This window comes from Emys orbicularis, chromosome 2, assembly GCF_028017835.1.
Source record: "Emys orbicularis isolate rEmyOrb1 chromosome 2, rEmyOrb1.hap1, whole genome shotgun sequence".
Classification (NCBI taxonomy): domain Eukaryota; kingdom Metazoa; phylum Chordata; order Testudines; family Emydidae; genus Emys; species Emys orbicularis.
Genome location: NC_088684.1, coordinates 143,748,578 through 143,763,716, shown reverse-complemented (window position 1 = coordinate 143,763,716; position 15,139 = coordinate 143,748,578). Strand labels below are relative to the sequence as shown.

General features: G+C 48.2%; 1 protein-coding gene across 1 annotated transcript in view; it reads left to right on the top strand.

Moving 5' to 3' along the window:
* The window catches only part of ELMOD3 (ELMO domain containing 3), a 28,732-nt gene extending 24,622 nt beyond the window's left edge, over positions 1–4,110 (top strand). Inside the window, exons 10-11 of the mRNA XM_065399236.1 lie at positions 1,908–2,035; positions 3,878–4,110. Of these exons, the coding sequence (XP_065255308.1) occupies positions 1,908–2,035; positions 3,878–4,110 (361 nt within the window). The remainder of the gene's footprint in view (positions 1–1,907; positions 2,036–3,877) is intronic.
* The last annotated feature ends 11,029 nt before the right edge of the window (positions 4,111–15,139 follow it).

The window sequence follows — 15,139 nt, the reverse complement described above, 5'->3', positions numbered from 1 at the left end:
AAGGATCTGGGGATTATAATGGATCACAAATTGAGTATGAGCCAACAGTGTGATCAAGTTGTGAAAAAGGCTAATATCCTTCTGGTGTGTATCAACTGTAATTGTCTCCTCAGCTCTGGTGAAACCTCAGCTGGAGTATTAGGTCCAGTTCTGGGTGCCACACTTTAAGAAAGATGTGGACAAATTGGAGAGAGTCCAGAAGAGGGCAACAGAAATGGTAAAAGGTTTAGAAATCCTGACTTGTGAGGAAAGGTTTAAAAAACTGCCTGTTTAGTCTTGAGAAAAGAAGACTGAGTGGGGACATGAGAAAGACAAGCTAGGTGAGGTAATGTCTTTTATCGGACCAACTTCTGTTGGTGAGAGAGACAGTCTTGAGCTCTTCTTCAGGTCTGGGAAATATACTCATAGTGTCACAGCTAAATACAAGGTAGAACAGGTGGTTTAGCGTAGTAGTTAACACGTATTTCAAGGGACTATTCAAGGTGAAATGATGCCAGCTACAACTGCATGGGGACATGAGAACAGACTTCAAATATATGAAGGGCTGTTATAAAGAGCTCTGTGATGAATTGTTCTCCATGTCCACTGAAGGTGGGACAAAAAGTAATGGGCTTAATCTGCAACAAGGGAGAGTTAGGTTAGATGTTTGGAAAAACTTTCTAACTATGAGGGTAGTTAATGTTGGAATAGGTTATCAAGGGATGCTGTAGAATCCCTGTCATTGGAGATTTTTAAGAACAGGTTAGACAAACACCTGTCAGGGATGGTCTAGATCAGGGGTAGGCAACCTATGGCACGTGTGCCAAAGGTGGCATGCGAGCTGATTTTCAGTGGCACTCGCACTGCCCAGGTCCTGGCCACCGGTCCGGGCGGCTCTGCATTTTAATTTAATTTTAAATGAAGCTTCTTAAACATTTTATAAACCTTATTTACTTTGCATACAACAATAGCTTAGTTATATATTATAGACTTATAGAAAGAGACCCTCTAAAAACGTTAAAATGTATTACTGGCATGAGAAACCTTAAATTACAGTGAATAAATGAAGACTCGGCACACCACTTCTGAAAGGTTGCCGACCCCTGGTCTACCTGTATTCCCTCTTGCCTTAGTGTTGGGGGATGGGCTGGGTGACCTCTCGAGGTCCCTTCCAGCTCTACATTGCTATGATTCAGACACCTTGCAGAGTTCTAAATTCACTGCAAAGGAAAGGAACCTGGGCATAATTGCGGAGAGGCCAACAGAGAGCTGTGGCCACGTACAGCTGTAGTGCTCAGTTATTGTAGTTAATGTCAGAAAAAAGAGTATCGGAAGGGAGAAAAAACCTCATGCTTCAGGGCTTAAGCCAATCTCTGTTAGAGATCAGGGCGAGACCTGATGTGGGGTCACGTCATCCCCCATCTACTATTGCAGGGTTCTTACCTCTTTCGCCGAGGCATCCATGGTGCTGCCATTGTCCGTGTCAGGAAACTGGGCTAGATGGCCTTTGGGTCTGATCCAGTCTGGCGGTCCCTGTGATGCTGAAAATGTGATGCTGAAAATTAAGCTTTTAAAAAAAAAATCAATCAGTGGCAGCGTCCAAGCATGGGAAACTTCTGCTGGAAAGGTTAACGTTTTTGTCGAAGGTATAAACAGTTCTAACGGGGGTTATAACAGAAAGTGTTAGGCTGATTTTAATAATAGCCATCATAACTACTGTACCACATAACATTCAAGAGGAAATTTGTTTCCTTCATTAACTCCCCATGTTTGCAGGGCCACGCAGGAACGTGTCTCCGGCTGGTGTAAATCTCTCTGTCAGGTGGATCTCTGAGGTGGTGATTCTGTAGCTCTTGCCTCTTTGGGTCTCTGGATTTGCTGGGAAGGCAGAGGGTAGAGATAAGCATTCCCATCCTTGTCTCTTTCAGAGAGTGTAACCGCAGACAGCAGGTCATTGCAGTGCTGAATGATTTGTATGTGGCCACCTCCCTGCGCCTCTACGTCATCTGGAAAACCCAACAGAAAACAATTTCTGACTCTGGCTTCGTTCTAAAAGGTGCGTTTCCCTGCATCTTTTCTAAGCAAGGGACAATAACTTGAATGTATGCAGGACAAAAGCTGCTTGTTCCATACACCACTTGTGAAAGACTGGCCTGCCGGCACCCAAGCTAGGGGTAGAGGAGAGAGGGCCTTAAGCTACCAGTGTCCTGACATTGTAATTGCTTACATGATGTTCAAACCCAGGGAGTCTCCATTAACACTCGGTTCAGAGTCATTGGGCTTTAAAAGATACTATTCCCAAGGTAATTGGGATTTTAATAGCCACATGGGATTGTCTGTAGCCCCACCTAATCACCTCTGATCGTGTGTTGTAATTGCAGTGGCTGCTCTTTAGGGATAGGGCTTTTTAAGAATACGTTTTGGAAAACGTAGTGTTTCTTTTGGAGGGAAGCTAAGACTTCACTGCACCCTGCTTTATGCTGCACCTCTGCTCAGACAGGGAAGGCTCTCTGTGTGTTACATGATTGCAGAATACGGAGGTTGGCCACTAGCTGCAGGGGGAGAGTTAAGGGCTTGATGTAAGCTGGCTGCTGTAGTGGAAGGTGTATGTGGGGAGAGAAGTAGAAGTTATATATTTTAGGTGTGTTGTTAACTCATTTCCTTGCTTGTGTGGTTTTCTGCCAAGTATGTTTGTGTGGGTGTGCATGTGGGTGTGAAATTTCAATGTTTCACCCTTGTTGTAAGCCAAGTGGTCAGTGAGGCCTATGATTAAGGTTGCTTAACACTTTCCATCCTAAGATCCTGTTTTCATTTGGTTAAGACTTTGCCAACCTTGAACCATTTGTGCTGAAATTTTCCAAACCAGGTTTCTGCCTTGGGCTGAATTTTATTTTATTTATTTATTTTTTTTGAATAGTTCAACCATTTCTGAGGTGAATATTTGTGAGGTGTTCAGATATTACAGCGATGAGCACCCAAGAAAACCCAGAAGGAAATTAGCGATCGTGTGCTCCCTGCAGGGTTGGAATGGTGTGCATCAAATTAGGCCTGCGGCATTCACTGAATGGGATAAAGAGAAATCTTGAATAGCCACCCATTCACTGAGTGAGGCCAGGGTCCTGTGGGAGAAATCGTATGTGATCATGTAATTAAAGATTGTATCATAATGTGTGTACAACACAAGGGGGCTGAATGAAGGTGTCGTGGGGCAACCTTAATTCAACCATTTCTTAATTTTTCTGTGCTTGACTTTACAACCTTAATAACAATCTTTTAATGTATTTTTAATGTAATTATATATGTGTTACTTGTAGCATTGGGCCTTAACTACAGCAATCAATGCTATTTTCTTTCTGTAAAAACCAAATTAGAGGCACAGCAGGGTTATTTATCTCTGCACGCAAAAAATAAAAAGAGGGTAAAACCTGCCCAGTGAGCAGAGAGATGGATGTGTTTATTACGGCTGAAAAAGCATCTTCAAAAAGCGAAGCTCGGATCACCACAAATAGATTGGGGTTTCTCCCCTATCCCCACCCATGTGGTCTATGCTCTTCCCTGGAGCCCTGGGGCGTTCCCATCGGTTATGATCAGCTGGGTGTAACACATTTGGCTTCTGGGTGAGACCCCCAAGCTTGGACAATGGGGAAATGATTTTTCCAAAGGTGTTTTGTAGCTACAAGTTCCAGCCCTTCGTAGCCATTGTGGTTACGTGCTCTGTCCTGAGAGTGAAGCACATTCCTAAGGAGACACTGGACCAAACTCTAGGGGTAAAGCTTAAAAATATACCAGAATAATGTTACCCCAGAAAACATGTGGGACTCAGACTGCCCCTCCTCCATCCCGGTGTCATGTCTTTTCATGTTGATACTAGATTTTTTTCCCCCCTCCCTCTTCCCAGAACTGGAGGCATTTGCCAAAAAGAAACCGAAGCAGCTTCTGAGATATTTGGAGATCTACATGAGTGGGAGAGCTGTGTCAGTAATAGATGGTGGTTTTCAACACCCTTCTCCCTCCTCCGGCGTACACAGTCCCGACCTCAACTCTGCCGTCGGCAACAGCAGCAAAGTGATAAACTTCACGGGAGTGTGCGACCCGCAGGTTGAGATGGAAGGAGAGGCCCGGCTGATCTGAAACCAAGGCAACACCGCCGGCTAGGAAGATTCTTGTAAGACACTGACAAATGCTCCCGTTGGCAGAGCTCATTAGTGGCTGCTAGTCCCCTGCCAGTCTGTTCACAGTCACTTGTGAAGGGGTGGGAGGTCTGAGATGGTTCTAAAGCAAGCGCAGTGTCCGAGCCGTTAGGCCAGATGTAGTGGGACACGCCGGGGGCAGTTGGTGGAGTTTGCAATGGAGACCTAGACACCCTGCTTCATTGTAGATGCTGTAATGGGTGGTAGCAAACGGTCCCCATCCGTAGCGGGCTTTTGCCCTGAATCCACTGAAGTGTGGATTGACTGGGAGGCCCTTGTACATACTGAGAATAAAAAGCTGCTTCAGTTCTCAAGGGTTTCAGTTCGTGAGAGGTGTTAAGAAGCCCAGGCTATTGTTGCTGAGCCCTGAGGGAGGTGAGCAATCCAAGCAAACTGCAGGCCTGAATTCCCTTCAGCTAGGATTCTCCCAGGGGGAGTTAGCAAGCGGGTAGGAGATGTAAAGCTGGCGAGGTGTTTGTTTTATTCCAGCCATCGGGCACCCACTGAGAATGTGGCTCACGGTTTGTATGGGATCATCAGTGTTAAGCACTAGACATGCTGGAATTGGGGTCCGTCTGTCTTTCATGGGCACTTCTGTGCTGCCATTACTGTACCATCCGAGCACCTCACGATATTTAATGTATTTGTGCTCACGCCCCCCGTCAGGCTGGGCAATGCTGTTGTCCCTGTCTTACAGATGGGACCTGAGGCCCAGAGAGACTTGTGACATGCCCAGTGTCACACAGCAAGTCTGTGGCAGAGCAGGGGATGGAACCCAGTCTCTGGAGTCCAAGGGTATTGTCCCAATCACTGCACAGTAAGGTCCCGCTGTATGTGCCAGTGAAACGTTCTCCCTTGTAGTACATTGTGTAATGTGGTGGCTGAACAGTTCAAGCCCCCTGCGGCTTGGGCTTCCCTACTCCAGGTTAATGCCGTTCTTACCGTCCCTGCTTCTCATTCTGTGCATCTGCTCAGGAGTCTTCAGCCAGAGTCTCAGTAAAGAATGATGAGTTTTACTGAAACTCGGAATGGGCAAGATCTGTCTGGGTTAGGGCCTGAGGGAACAGCAGTGAGACACAGACCCCTGGCTTCCAGCAGTGCCACGGGCTATCAATTCAGACTCTCCTGACTCTAGAGCAAAGTTCAGGAGAGACGTGATCATTCAGGTACATGGCATCCACCTGGATAGCTGCGGGTGGGAGCTCTGGCCTACGAGGGAATGTCTGTGGGAGCCAGGCTTTTGGGCTCTGTTTTTCTAAGCTCATGCTTGAGCTTCCACACTGCATCGTAAACCTGGGTTTACAGTTGCTGGACCTGAGGCTCACAACTGTGCCAATGCGTCCACACTGCACAACACAGACCTTCTGACTTGGATCTGCGGCTTGACCTGCATCCACACTGCACAATGACAGGGATTGGATCTGAGTCACAGTCAGAATTGGGCTCTGACCCACCTCCCTTAGTAGGGTCCTAGGATCTGGGGCCCGAGTGCCTGCTGATCTGAGTCCGACTGATCTGTGTGTGAACAGAAAGAGGGCTCAAACCAGAGTCAGAGCTTGGGCTTAGCATGCCTGAGGTATACACTGCAATAAAACATCCGCACCTGGCCCACATCAGCTGACTTGGGCTGCCGGTTTATAAAATTGCCGTGTAGACGTTTGCACTCGGGTCCAGCCCAAGCCTGAACGTTTACACTGAAAATGTATAGCTCCGTAGCCTGAGTCCCCCGAGCCAGCTGATGTGGGCCAGCCGCAGGTGGTTTTTTGCAGTGTAGATAAACCCCGAGAGGCTAAGGCAGGGAGGAGCAGAATCACGTGAAGTGTTTGACTTTATGGAATATCGTCCCCTAACTCTTCTATACTCAGCTGTAGTGGCCTGCAGGAGTCATAAAAGCTTATTAGCTGCCTGGGAGAGAACCCCCCCAGCACAGGCACTACATAGGACAGCTGAGGACTATTCAGGCCCTCATGCAAGCCAGCATGGGGGGGTGAGCTGGGGCAGGGAGAGCAGTCCCCATAGGCAGCCCCGGGGGGGGACACATGGGAGATCCCTATGATTACAAGAGAATTCCCTGTATTGTTTGGGCTCAGAAATTTCTGAAATTCTTTGGGCCCCTGGCTGGGTCTCAGCTCAAAGGCGAATATTTGCTGGAAAGTTCCAGGAAATTCCCGTTCAGACATTTTTGAATGATTGACGGAGAACAGATTTTTCAGCTTTACACTTGTCCCCGCCCAAAAACGCTTGCTCCACAGAAACACCGGTGTTGCCAACTCTCGTCATTTTATCGTGAGTCTTGTGCTATTTGGTGTTTCCCTTAGGTTACTATCTCAACTGATCAGCACGGAGGTCAAGGGGAGTTAGGTGCCTAGGTGCTTTTGAAAATCCCACTAGCTTCCTATCTTCATCTTTAGGCACCTGAACGCCTTTTAAAAATCAGACCCTCAGAGACTTGCCCAATGTTTCAGGGGAGTCCAGGGTTTTGATGTGATCACCAGTCTATAAGTACTTACGTGGGGAGAAGATTTCTGACAGTAGAAGTCTCTCTAAGCTCGTAGACAAAGGCATGACAAGATCTGGTGTCAGGGAGGTGCGGTTCCAATTGGAAATAAAATGTAATTTCTTAACAGTTGATTAAGAACAGTGAAGGTGGTTAAATGGATATTAATTAACCAGCGGAACAGCTTCCCAGGGGCCCTGATACCCTATGTCTTCCTAAAAGTTTCGGGGTGCAATTCTGGGCGGTGGAGGCACATGGCTGAAGGCACAGCCCAGGGGAGGGGTGGGGGGAGGGAGATAGCTCAGTGTCACCTCTGCCGTTCTGGGCTGCTCCAGTGGCCAAAATGGTCTCTGCATAAGTCACAGCAATCGGCAGTAGCTCACATTTGCAGCCCAAGATCCTGTTGTGTTGGAGACCTGCCTTCCTCTCCTCCCCAGCCCTGTTCCCAACAGGCCAGGGAAGGAAGGGGAGCAGCTTACGGTAGTGCTGCACTGGGGAAGTTCTTCCATGGTGTGTTACGCTCTTGGAGCAGCAGGTAGAGTCCAAACCTGCCGTAGGCTGCAGTTCAACCCCAAGTTAGCACAGCAGGGAAGAATAGTCCCCTCTGCTGCAGGCGTGGCCGGGTGAGGGTTCTGTAAGAGGTCCACTGGCTATGAGAGGGCTCCCAGCTAGCCTGAACTCTATGAAAAGGCCAGTTAGAATGAGCAGCTTATTGTAACCGATGCACTTTGCAGCATAGGCAGGGGGATGAAGTGGTCCAGACTTTGTGACCCTGCAGGGTGCAGGGCACGTTCCTTAGGGGATGCATCCCCTGAGTGGCAGAGGAAGTAGTTTGCTTTCATAGTCGCCTTGTGCTTTATGGAAATCCAGTGTGTTCCTACTCTGCTGAGGCCCCACCCCTAAATGGGCCCTTCCCACTACCTTTCCAGCTGCACCTTGTGCCTCTTTAGCATGGCACATCTGCCTGTTGTCTCATGTCTTCGGCTTGGAAATCTCTCGGTCTCTCTGCAGTGCGGTGCATGCAGATTCGCTCCATAAATACAGGTCTCAGCAGTGCACAACACCATGTGCCACTACCTTGGAGCCGTGGACACTATTTGTAACGGGCTAGGCACTTGACAATAAACCGTTGGCGTACCGTTTCCTCGTCTCCGTGCTTACTGAGGACAGGCTTGGCGTTCGTTTACACGCCCGCTCCACTCACACAGCCTGAAAAGGAAATGGCCTTCCACTGCCAACAAGTACCGAGTTGGCAGGAAAACAAAAGGGGAGCCCGAGAGCCGCGAGTCTGTGGGCCTTTGCGTTGCGAGCTCTCCCTCCTGTAGGCGGTGATGGGCATGGCAATTAATGGTGACGAGATCTGGGAATGATGGCCACCTTGGCACCCGTGGGCCCTGAGACCCTGGTTTATTTTCATTCCCTTTGGGCTAGAATCCTGAGCTGGAATTGTGAGGTGTGCTGTGCCTCGCAGAGGGGCAGCGCAGAAAAGCACTGCCCGGGGGAATGGCTTTAAGCCACCTTTGCCCACCCATCTGGTTCTGGGATGCCCTGGGTGTGCTGTGGCCCCTGGCATAAAGCCGAGCAGCCAGGAGCCGCACACACACAAACCCAAGCAATGGGGCCGATGTGGACCAAACACATTGCACACGCCCCGGCACCTTCCCCCTCAGCCAAGCCAATTATGATCTGTTAGGCGTATTTTGATAGCACGTAGGAGCCCCGGTCATGACAGGACCTCATTGCGCTAGGGGCTGTACAGAGACAGGACAAAAAGATGGTCCCTGCCTAAACAGTTTGCAATCCACCTTAGCCAGTGCAGAACATGCTCTGCAGAGAGCTCTGGGCATGGAGGTTCCCTTCCAACCCATACCCACGCCCACATGCAATCCGACCTAGTGATGTTTCTCTGAAGCTGATAAATCAATTTACAGTGCTCACAGCAGCTGCTGCACAGTGCTGGGTATAAATAATAGAGCTGGTCAAAAAAAGGGGGAGGGTGGAATCTTATAGGAACCCCCCTCCCCCCCAATCTTACTTGGTTTAAATTTCCCAGCAGCTCAAGGGTTGGTTGAAAAAAGATTGTGAAATTCTTGTTGAAGATTTTCCCCATTTTAAAAATTTTATTTCAAAATCCAAAACAACTTCACCCATCTCCAGCAAACAGCGCTTCCGATAAGAGTGGAAGAATGGCAAACAGCCCCAGGACTCAGTCGCTCTTTGCTGAGTTTTCATTTTCTCCCTATCAATAACATTAGGGTAGGTGGGTTGAAAAGCACTAGGCGCTGGCCCCAGTGAAGACTCAGGCCCAGGCTGAGCATTTCTGAAAATCCTCTTTCCCATCAGCTGAAAAGTATCAATATCCCATACTTGAAAAGGGAATTTCAATAATTAATAAAAGATACCTGGCCTTGGAGACCGAAATCCTCAGTGTCTTCCCAGAACTGGGATAGCATGGGCAGCAGACGTGCACATTCTGGTTGATTGTATTCCCATAGGCCCAACTTACTCTGCTAGGACAGTGATACTCAGAGCTCAGTGGTTCAGGAGCCAAATTAGTGATCAACATCACCCAAAAGAGCCACAGTCGTGTGACTTCATTGTTTCATTTACTAGTTATATACTTTCTCGGTTATTCTGACCAAGTAGTATTATTTTACCAATTACGGTTGGTTAATAACATAGTAAAAGAATCCTGATTGGTTAATAACTTGGACTGGTTAATACTCACACAGTGTTTTAATATCATTGGCTGCAAAGAGCCGCAGGAGACACATTAAAGAGCCCAGTGCGGCTCCCGAGCCTCAGTCTGAGTATGACTGTGCTAGGGGCTGTACACACACAGTAAGAAGCCATTCCTGCTCTGAAGGGCTGGATATCTAAATAGGCAAGACAGACAAATGGTGGGGGAAAGGAAGTGTTTTAGCCATCCTGTAGTTAAAGTGGAACTGAGCTTTCTGTTTAAGAGCTGGGTTTTATTTTCAAAGCCCTCTGAAATTCACATGCACAGTCTTGAAAATTGCAAATTTGGTGTCAGATTTGATCAGTGGGCTCCCACGATATTGTGCCTAGGGAGAAAAGGAGCTGTAGGTAAAAGTTTTCCCATTCTAACCATATTTTTGTGTGCAATCCTGTGACTCGAACTACTGCACTGATCCCCTGCCAAACTGACACATCACCTGATCTAGTTTGATCTCAGCTAGTGTGCAGCCCTCACTGCCATGTAGACCGAACATATAAGTTATTTGGGGTGGGAGGTGTGATTGAGCCCTGCAAACTGGAACGTGCCTGGGATCCACACCAGAGAAAACAATTTGTGTGTTGTGACACTGGTGAACGAGAGTTCGTAGAGACACTCGTTCCCCAGCCAAAGGCCCTAACCATTGGGCTATTGGCTATTCAGGGCTGGTCTCTCTCTCTCTCTCTCTCATTTCTTTGTGAAAATTTCTAAAGAGCTCGGGTTTGTCCCATTGTGGAATGGGAAACATTTCCAGAATCACGAGAACTTTCATGAGTTGGGTAAACAGTTTCCTGACTGGCTACGGTAGATGCCAGAGGCTGCACATTTTGTACAGATGAATACGCCGTGTGGGGCTGGAAACGGGCTCCTTTGGGAGTTGTCTTGGGGAATACGGAGAGGATTCCTACTGTATAGATGTTGTTTGAACCTCAGTTTATGGTTCAGTGCTGAACACTGGTGAGGACGTGCACAGAGACGCGGGCAGGAAACAATCTCGGCCCCATGTTCCCGCAGTGGTGGAATGCAAAGGTGGAAAGCATAAGCAAAAGGATCATACAAAACCTAGTATCAAATCAGAATTCAAAGGCCTCCCCGGCCTCCTGTCCCCATGACCAGGCAAAATCTGGAGAGTTAGAGGAAGTAGTGTCCTTTCCTCCTTGACCGTGATCAGTTGTGGATGGGGAGTGCTCTGTTTGGGATGATCTTTTATTCAGAATCTCTGCATCAAGGCCACACGTGCATTGTCACAGGCCTGTTGGGTGACCTCGGGCGAGTCACTTCCCCTCTCCGTGTCTCGGTTTCCCAACAGCAATAATTACAGCTCCTTTGTAAAGTGCTTTGAGATCTAGAGAGGCAAAGTGCTAGATGAAAGCTAGGTAGTGTTATATGCTGCTTCCTTACCCCGAGCACCCTGCAACAGCTACATCCACCCAGCCTGTTCCTGCCTATGTTCTCCACATACGCCCAAGTGTGGGTGGAAGGCGACCTCGGCAAAACCTAATGAGAGAAAAGCACTGAGATAATCTGCTCACTCCAAATGTTTCATTGTGTTTTCTTCCCAACCACTGCCTTGGCCTGGCCACATGATGTCGCCCTATGCTCACAAACTACTCACACCTCACAGAGTGACTGGAACGCCTCCCGCGCTCTTACATTAGGTGAACACACGGTGATGCTGCGAGCTCCTTGTGCACATGAGCCTCTCCACGCTCGCACGCCTGCGGATGTGTGCCCCGTGCCACGGCAATGCGCCGGCACTCCCTTAACACCCTGCTTGTCAGAAACGCTGATCTCAGCTGCCTCCTCGGCACAGGTGTGAACGAAGCATCGCGCTTGCTAACGCTCCCAATGAGCAGGCGGCTGCCACCATTTACCATTGGCTAGAACATCTGCACGGGCACCACGCGGACTAGCCACGCTACCGTTCTAACACGTACACAACCACTGCCATGCCAGTGCTCTGGCGATACGCCACCCTTGCAAACACTGCTACACCTTGATGTAGCCGGAAATAGCCTCTCAGAAGCAAACTCTCCCCTTCCAGGGTACGTCTGCCGAGATCCCTGCGTTCCGACGGAATACACTTATTTGTTGTCGATCCCTGGATTCAGTCTATTCATACAGAATGGAAGCGAAGCTCCCTAAATCCACATACATCTAAAGGTCCCAAGCCCATCATGTTGACTCAGAGCCCAAGCATTTTCAGGCTATTCAGGAATTACTTCCCAGTGTTCAAAGGGCCCTGCTGAAGGGCAGGGCCTGGGAAGGTGGGGAAGAGATATGGGGCCTGAGAGGTGGCAGCTGGAGGTGTGGGGCAAGGTAAGGAATAGGGGAAAGCAATAGCTGAAGAGAAGAGATCTGAGATGCTACGGTAAATAGGTTCCCACTAGGGGCATCCTGATGTCATTATGTTCGGAAGATAGGGAATTCCTCTTTCAGGAAGGGTTTGATGAGAGAGGACAGTGCATGTGGCGGAAGGAATACAGCCTGAATGTTGCGCTCGCGCACAGGCCATGTGTCAGAAGTGAGTCGGCAGCTGCAGGGACGTGAAATCAGAAACTAAGAACATTGCAAATCAAGCAAACAAACAAAAAAACAGAGACACAATAATCCCGGTGCCGTCCCAGATTCCCGTCCCCAAGCAGACAGACACAAAAGGGGATGCATTTAGCCATGGGACATTCTTTTTTGGATCACAATAGGAAATCTACAAAATTGCGACAGGGCTGAATGAAAAGGAAAACAAAATAAGAGCAGTCACGCTATAGCTGCAATGGGTAAAGGCTCCCGCATGTGCCGATAGCGTCTGGATATGGCAGCAGCAGAGCGGGAGGACCCATGTACAATCCTAGAAGTGCACTCAGTGTTTTCAGCCCACAGAAAATGTCAGATACGAAAGGGATCTTTTCAACAAGTGTAATCAGGAAACTGGAGTAACAATAGATGAATATATTGCCAAACTGCGCCAAATGGCTGACTCATGTGATTATTGACTCTCACAAGATGAACGAACTCGTGATAGGTTAGTAATGGGGACGAAAGACGCAGGAGTTTGAATGAGAATGCTCAGCGAGCCCACGCTAATGCTACCAAGAGCTGTAGACATGTGCAAAGCTAGTGAACCAGCTCACATCCAAATGCAGCGCATAAGTGGAGCAGGCACAGAGATAATTCACCAACCTGCACAGAGAGCATGAAAACACAAGGGAAAATATCCCCAAATCCGTACGAAAGCAAATGCACAGACGTAAAGCAGAGGAGATGCAACTCAAAGGAAAATCTGTGGTGGGGGAGAAACATGATGCTGGAAAAGGCACTGCAGCATGTGGGGTCATAAGCAATAATTGTGGCAAGAGAAATCATTATGCCAAAGCTTGCAGACCAGAAGAGGAAAAATGCACCATATCAAGGAAGCAAGCAGTGACTCAGAGGTTGAGATTTTGCACGTATGCGACATTAATGAGGTACAAAACAGCAAATGTAAATGGTTGTTAAAGCTCAGCCTAACATCCAATGCAAAGACAAAGGCAGCAGCACACAAACAGGAACCTGAATGCTAAAGAGACAGTGGAGTATCCGTGAACGTAGGAGGCTACAAAGACTTCTTCAGCATTGTTCAAAGAAGAAAGTGAAATTGCGACCAAGCAAAGCCAAATTAAAATGATCCGATGGCCCAAGCTTAATACTACCAGGATAATAAGTTACAAGCAGAATACCAAGAAAAAGTATACAGGCTGAAATGTCAGTTAGTACAGACCACATAGAAGCCATTGCTTTCCCCTAAAACAAGTTAATTCATGAACCTACTAACACTAAACCTGGAACAAATGATTCACACAATAAACACAGAAGCAAAACAAAAAACTTCTCCAGAGCAGACAATACACTTCCTGGGCTATGAGTGTTACAGGAAAGTGTCCCTACCCTCATCAGTGCCCTTTCCCCACCAGTTACCTCCCATTCTCTTCTTCCAACCCAACGCATGTCATTCCTCTTCCCCCTTTGCCCCCACCAAATCCCTGTGGTTCTACTTCTGCAACAACCAAAGCTGCTAAAAGATGCACATGGTAGCCTTCCTCGAGGTCACAGATGTCTGGCTGGGGAAAGGTGTCCTAGGGCAGGAGGGGGTGAGCTGGGGCAGGGGTAATCATAGACTCATAGAAGATTAGGGTTGGAAGAGACCTCAGGAAGTCATCTAGTCCAACCCCCTGCTCAAAGCAGGACCAACCCCAACTAAATCATCCCAGCCAAGGCTTTGTCAAGCCAGGCCTTAAAAACCTCTAAGGATGGAGATTCCACCACCTCCCTAGGTAACCCATTCCAGTGCTTCACAACCCTCCTAGTGAAATAGTTTTTCCTAATATCCAAGCTAGACCTCCCCCACTGCAACTTGAGACCATTGCTCCTTGTTTTGTCATCTGCCACCACTGAGAACAGCCAAGCTCCATCCTCTTTGGAACCCCGCTTCAGGTAGTTGAAGGTTGCTATCAAATCCCCCCTCACTCTTCTCTTCTTCAAACTAAATAAGCCCAGTTCCCTTAGCCTCTCCTTGTAAGTCATGTGGTCAGCCCCCCTAATCATTTTCGTTGCCCTCCGCTGGACTCTCTCCAATTTGTCCACATTCTTTCTGTAGTGAGGGGGTCCAAAACTAGACGCAGTACTCCAGATGTGGCCCCACCAGTGCCGAACAGAGGGGAATAATCACTTCCCTCGATCTGCTGGCAGTGCTCCTACTAATGCAGCCCAATAGGCTGTTAGCCTTCTTGGGAACAAGGGCACCCTGCTGACTCATATCCAGCTTCTCATCCGCTGTAATCCCCAGGTTCTTTCCTGCAGAACCGCCACTTAGCCAGTCGGTCCCTAGTCTGTAGCAGTCCATGGGATTCTTCATTCCTAAGTGCAGGACTCTGCACTTGTCCTTATTGAACCTCATCAGATTTCTTTTGGCCCAATCCTCCAATTTGTCTCTGGACCCTATCCCTACCCTCCAGCATATCTACCTCTCCCCCTAGCTTAGTGTCATCTGCGAACTTGCTGAAGGTGCAATCCATCCCATCATCCAGATCATTAATGAAGATGTTGAACAAAAGCGGCCCCAGGCCCGACCCCTGGGGTGCTCCGCTTGATATGGCTGCCAACTAGACATCGAGCCATTGATCACTACCTGTTGAGCCCAGCGATCTAGCCAGCTTTCTATCCACCTTATAGTCCATTCATCCAATCCATACTTTTTAACTTGCTGGCAAGAATACTGTGGGAGACTGTATCAAAAGCTTTGCTAAAGTCAAGGTATATCACATCCGCCACTTTCCCCATATCCACAGAGCCAGTTATCTCATCATAGAAGGCAATCAGGTTGGTCAGGCATGACTTGCCCTTGGTGAATCCATGTTGACTGTTCCTGATCACCACCTTCTCCTCCAAGTCTTTCAAAATGGATTCTTTGAGGACCTGCTCCATGATTTTTCCGGGGACTGCGGTGAGGCTGACTGGTCTGTAGTTTCCCAGATTCTCCTTCTTCCTTTTTTCCTTTTTTAAAGATGAGCACTTTTTCCAATTGTCTGGGACCTCCCCCGATTGCTGCAAGTTTTCAAAGATAATGGCCAGTGGCTCTGCAATCACATCAGCCAACTGCCTCAGCACCCTTGGATGCATTAGATCCTGCCCCATGGACTTGTGCATGTCCAGCTTTTCTAAATAGTCCTTAACCTGTTCTTTCACCACTGAGGGTTGCTC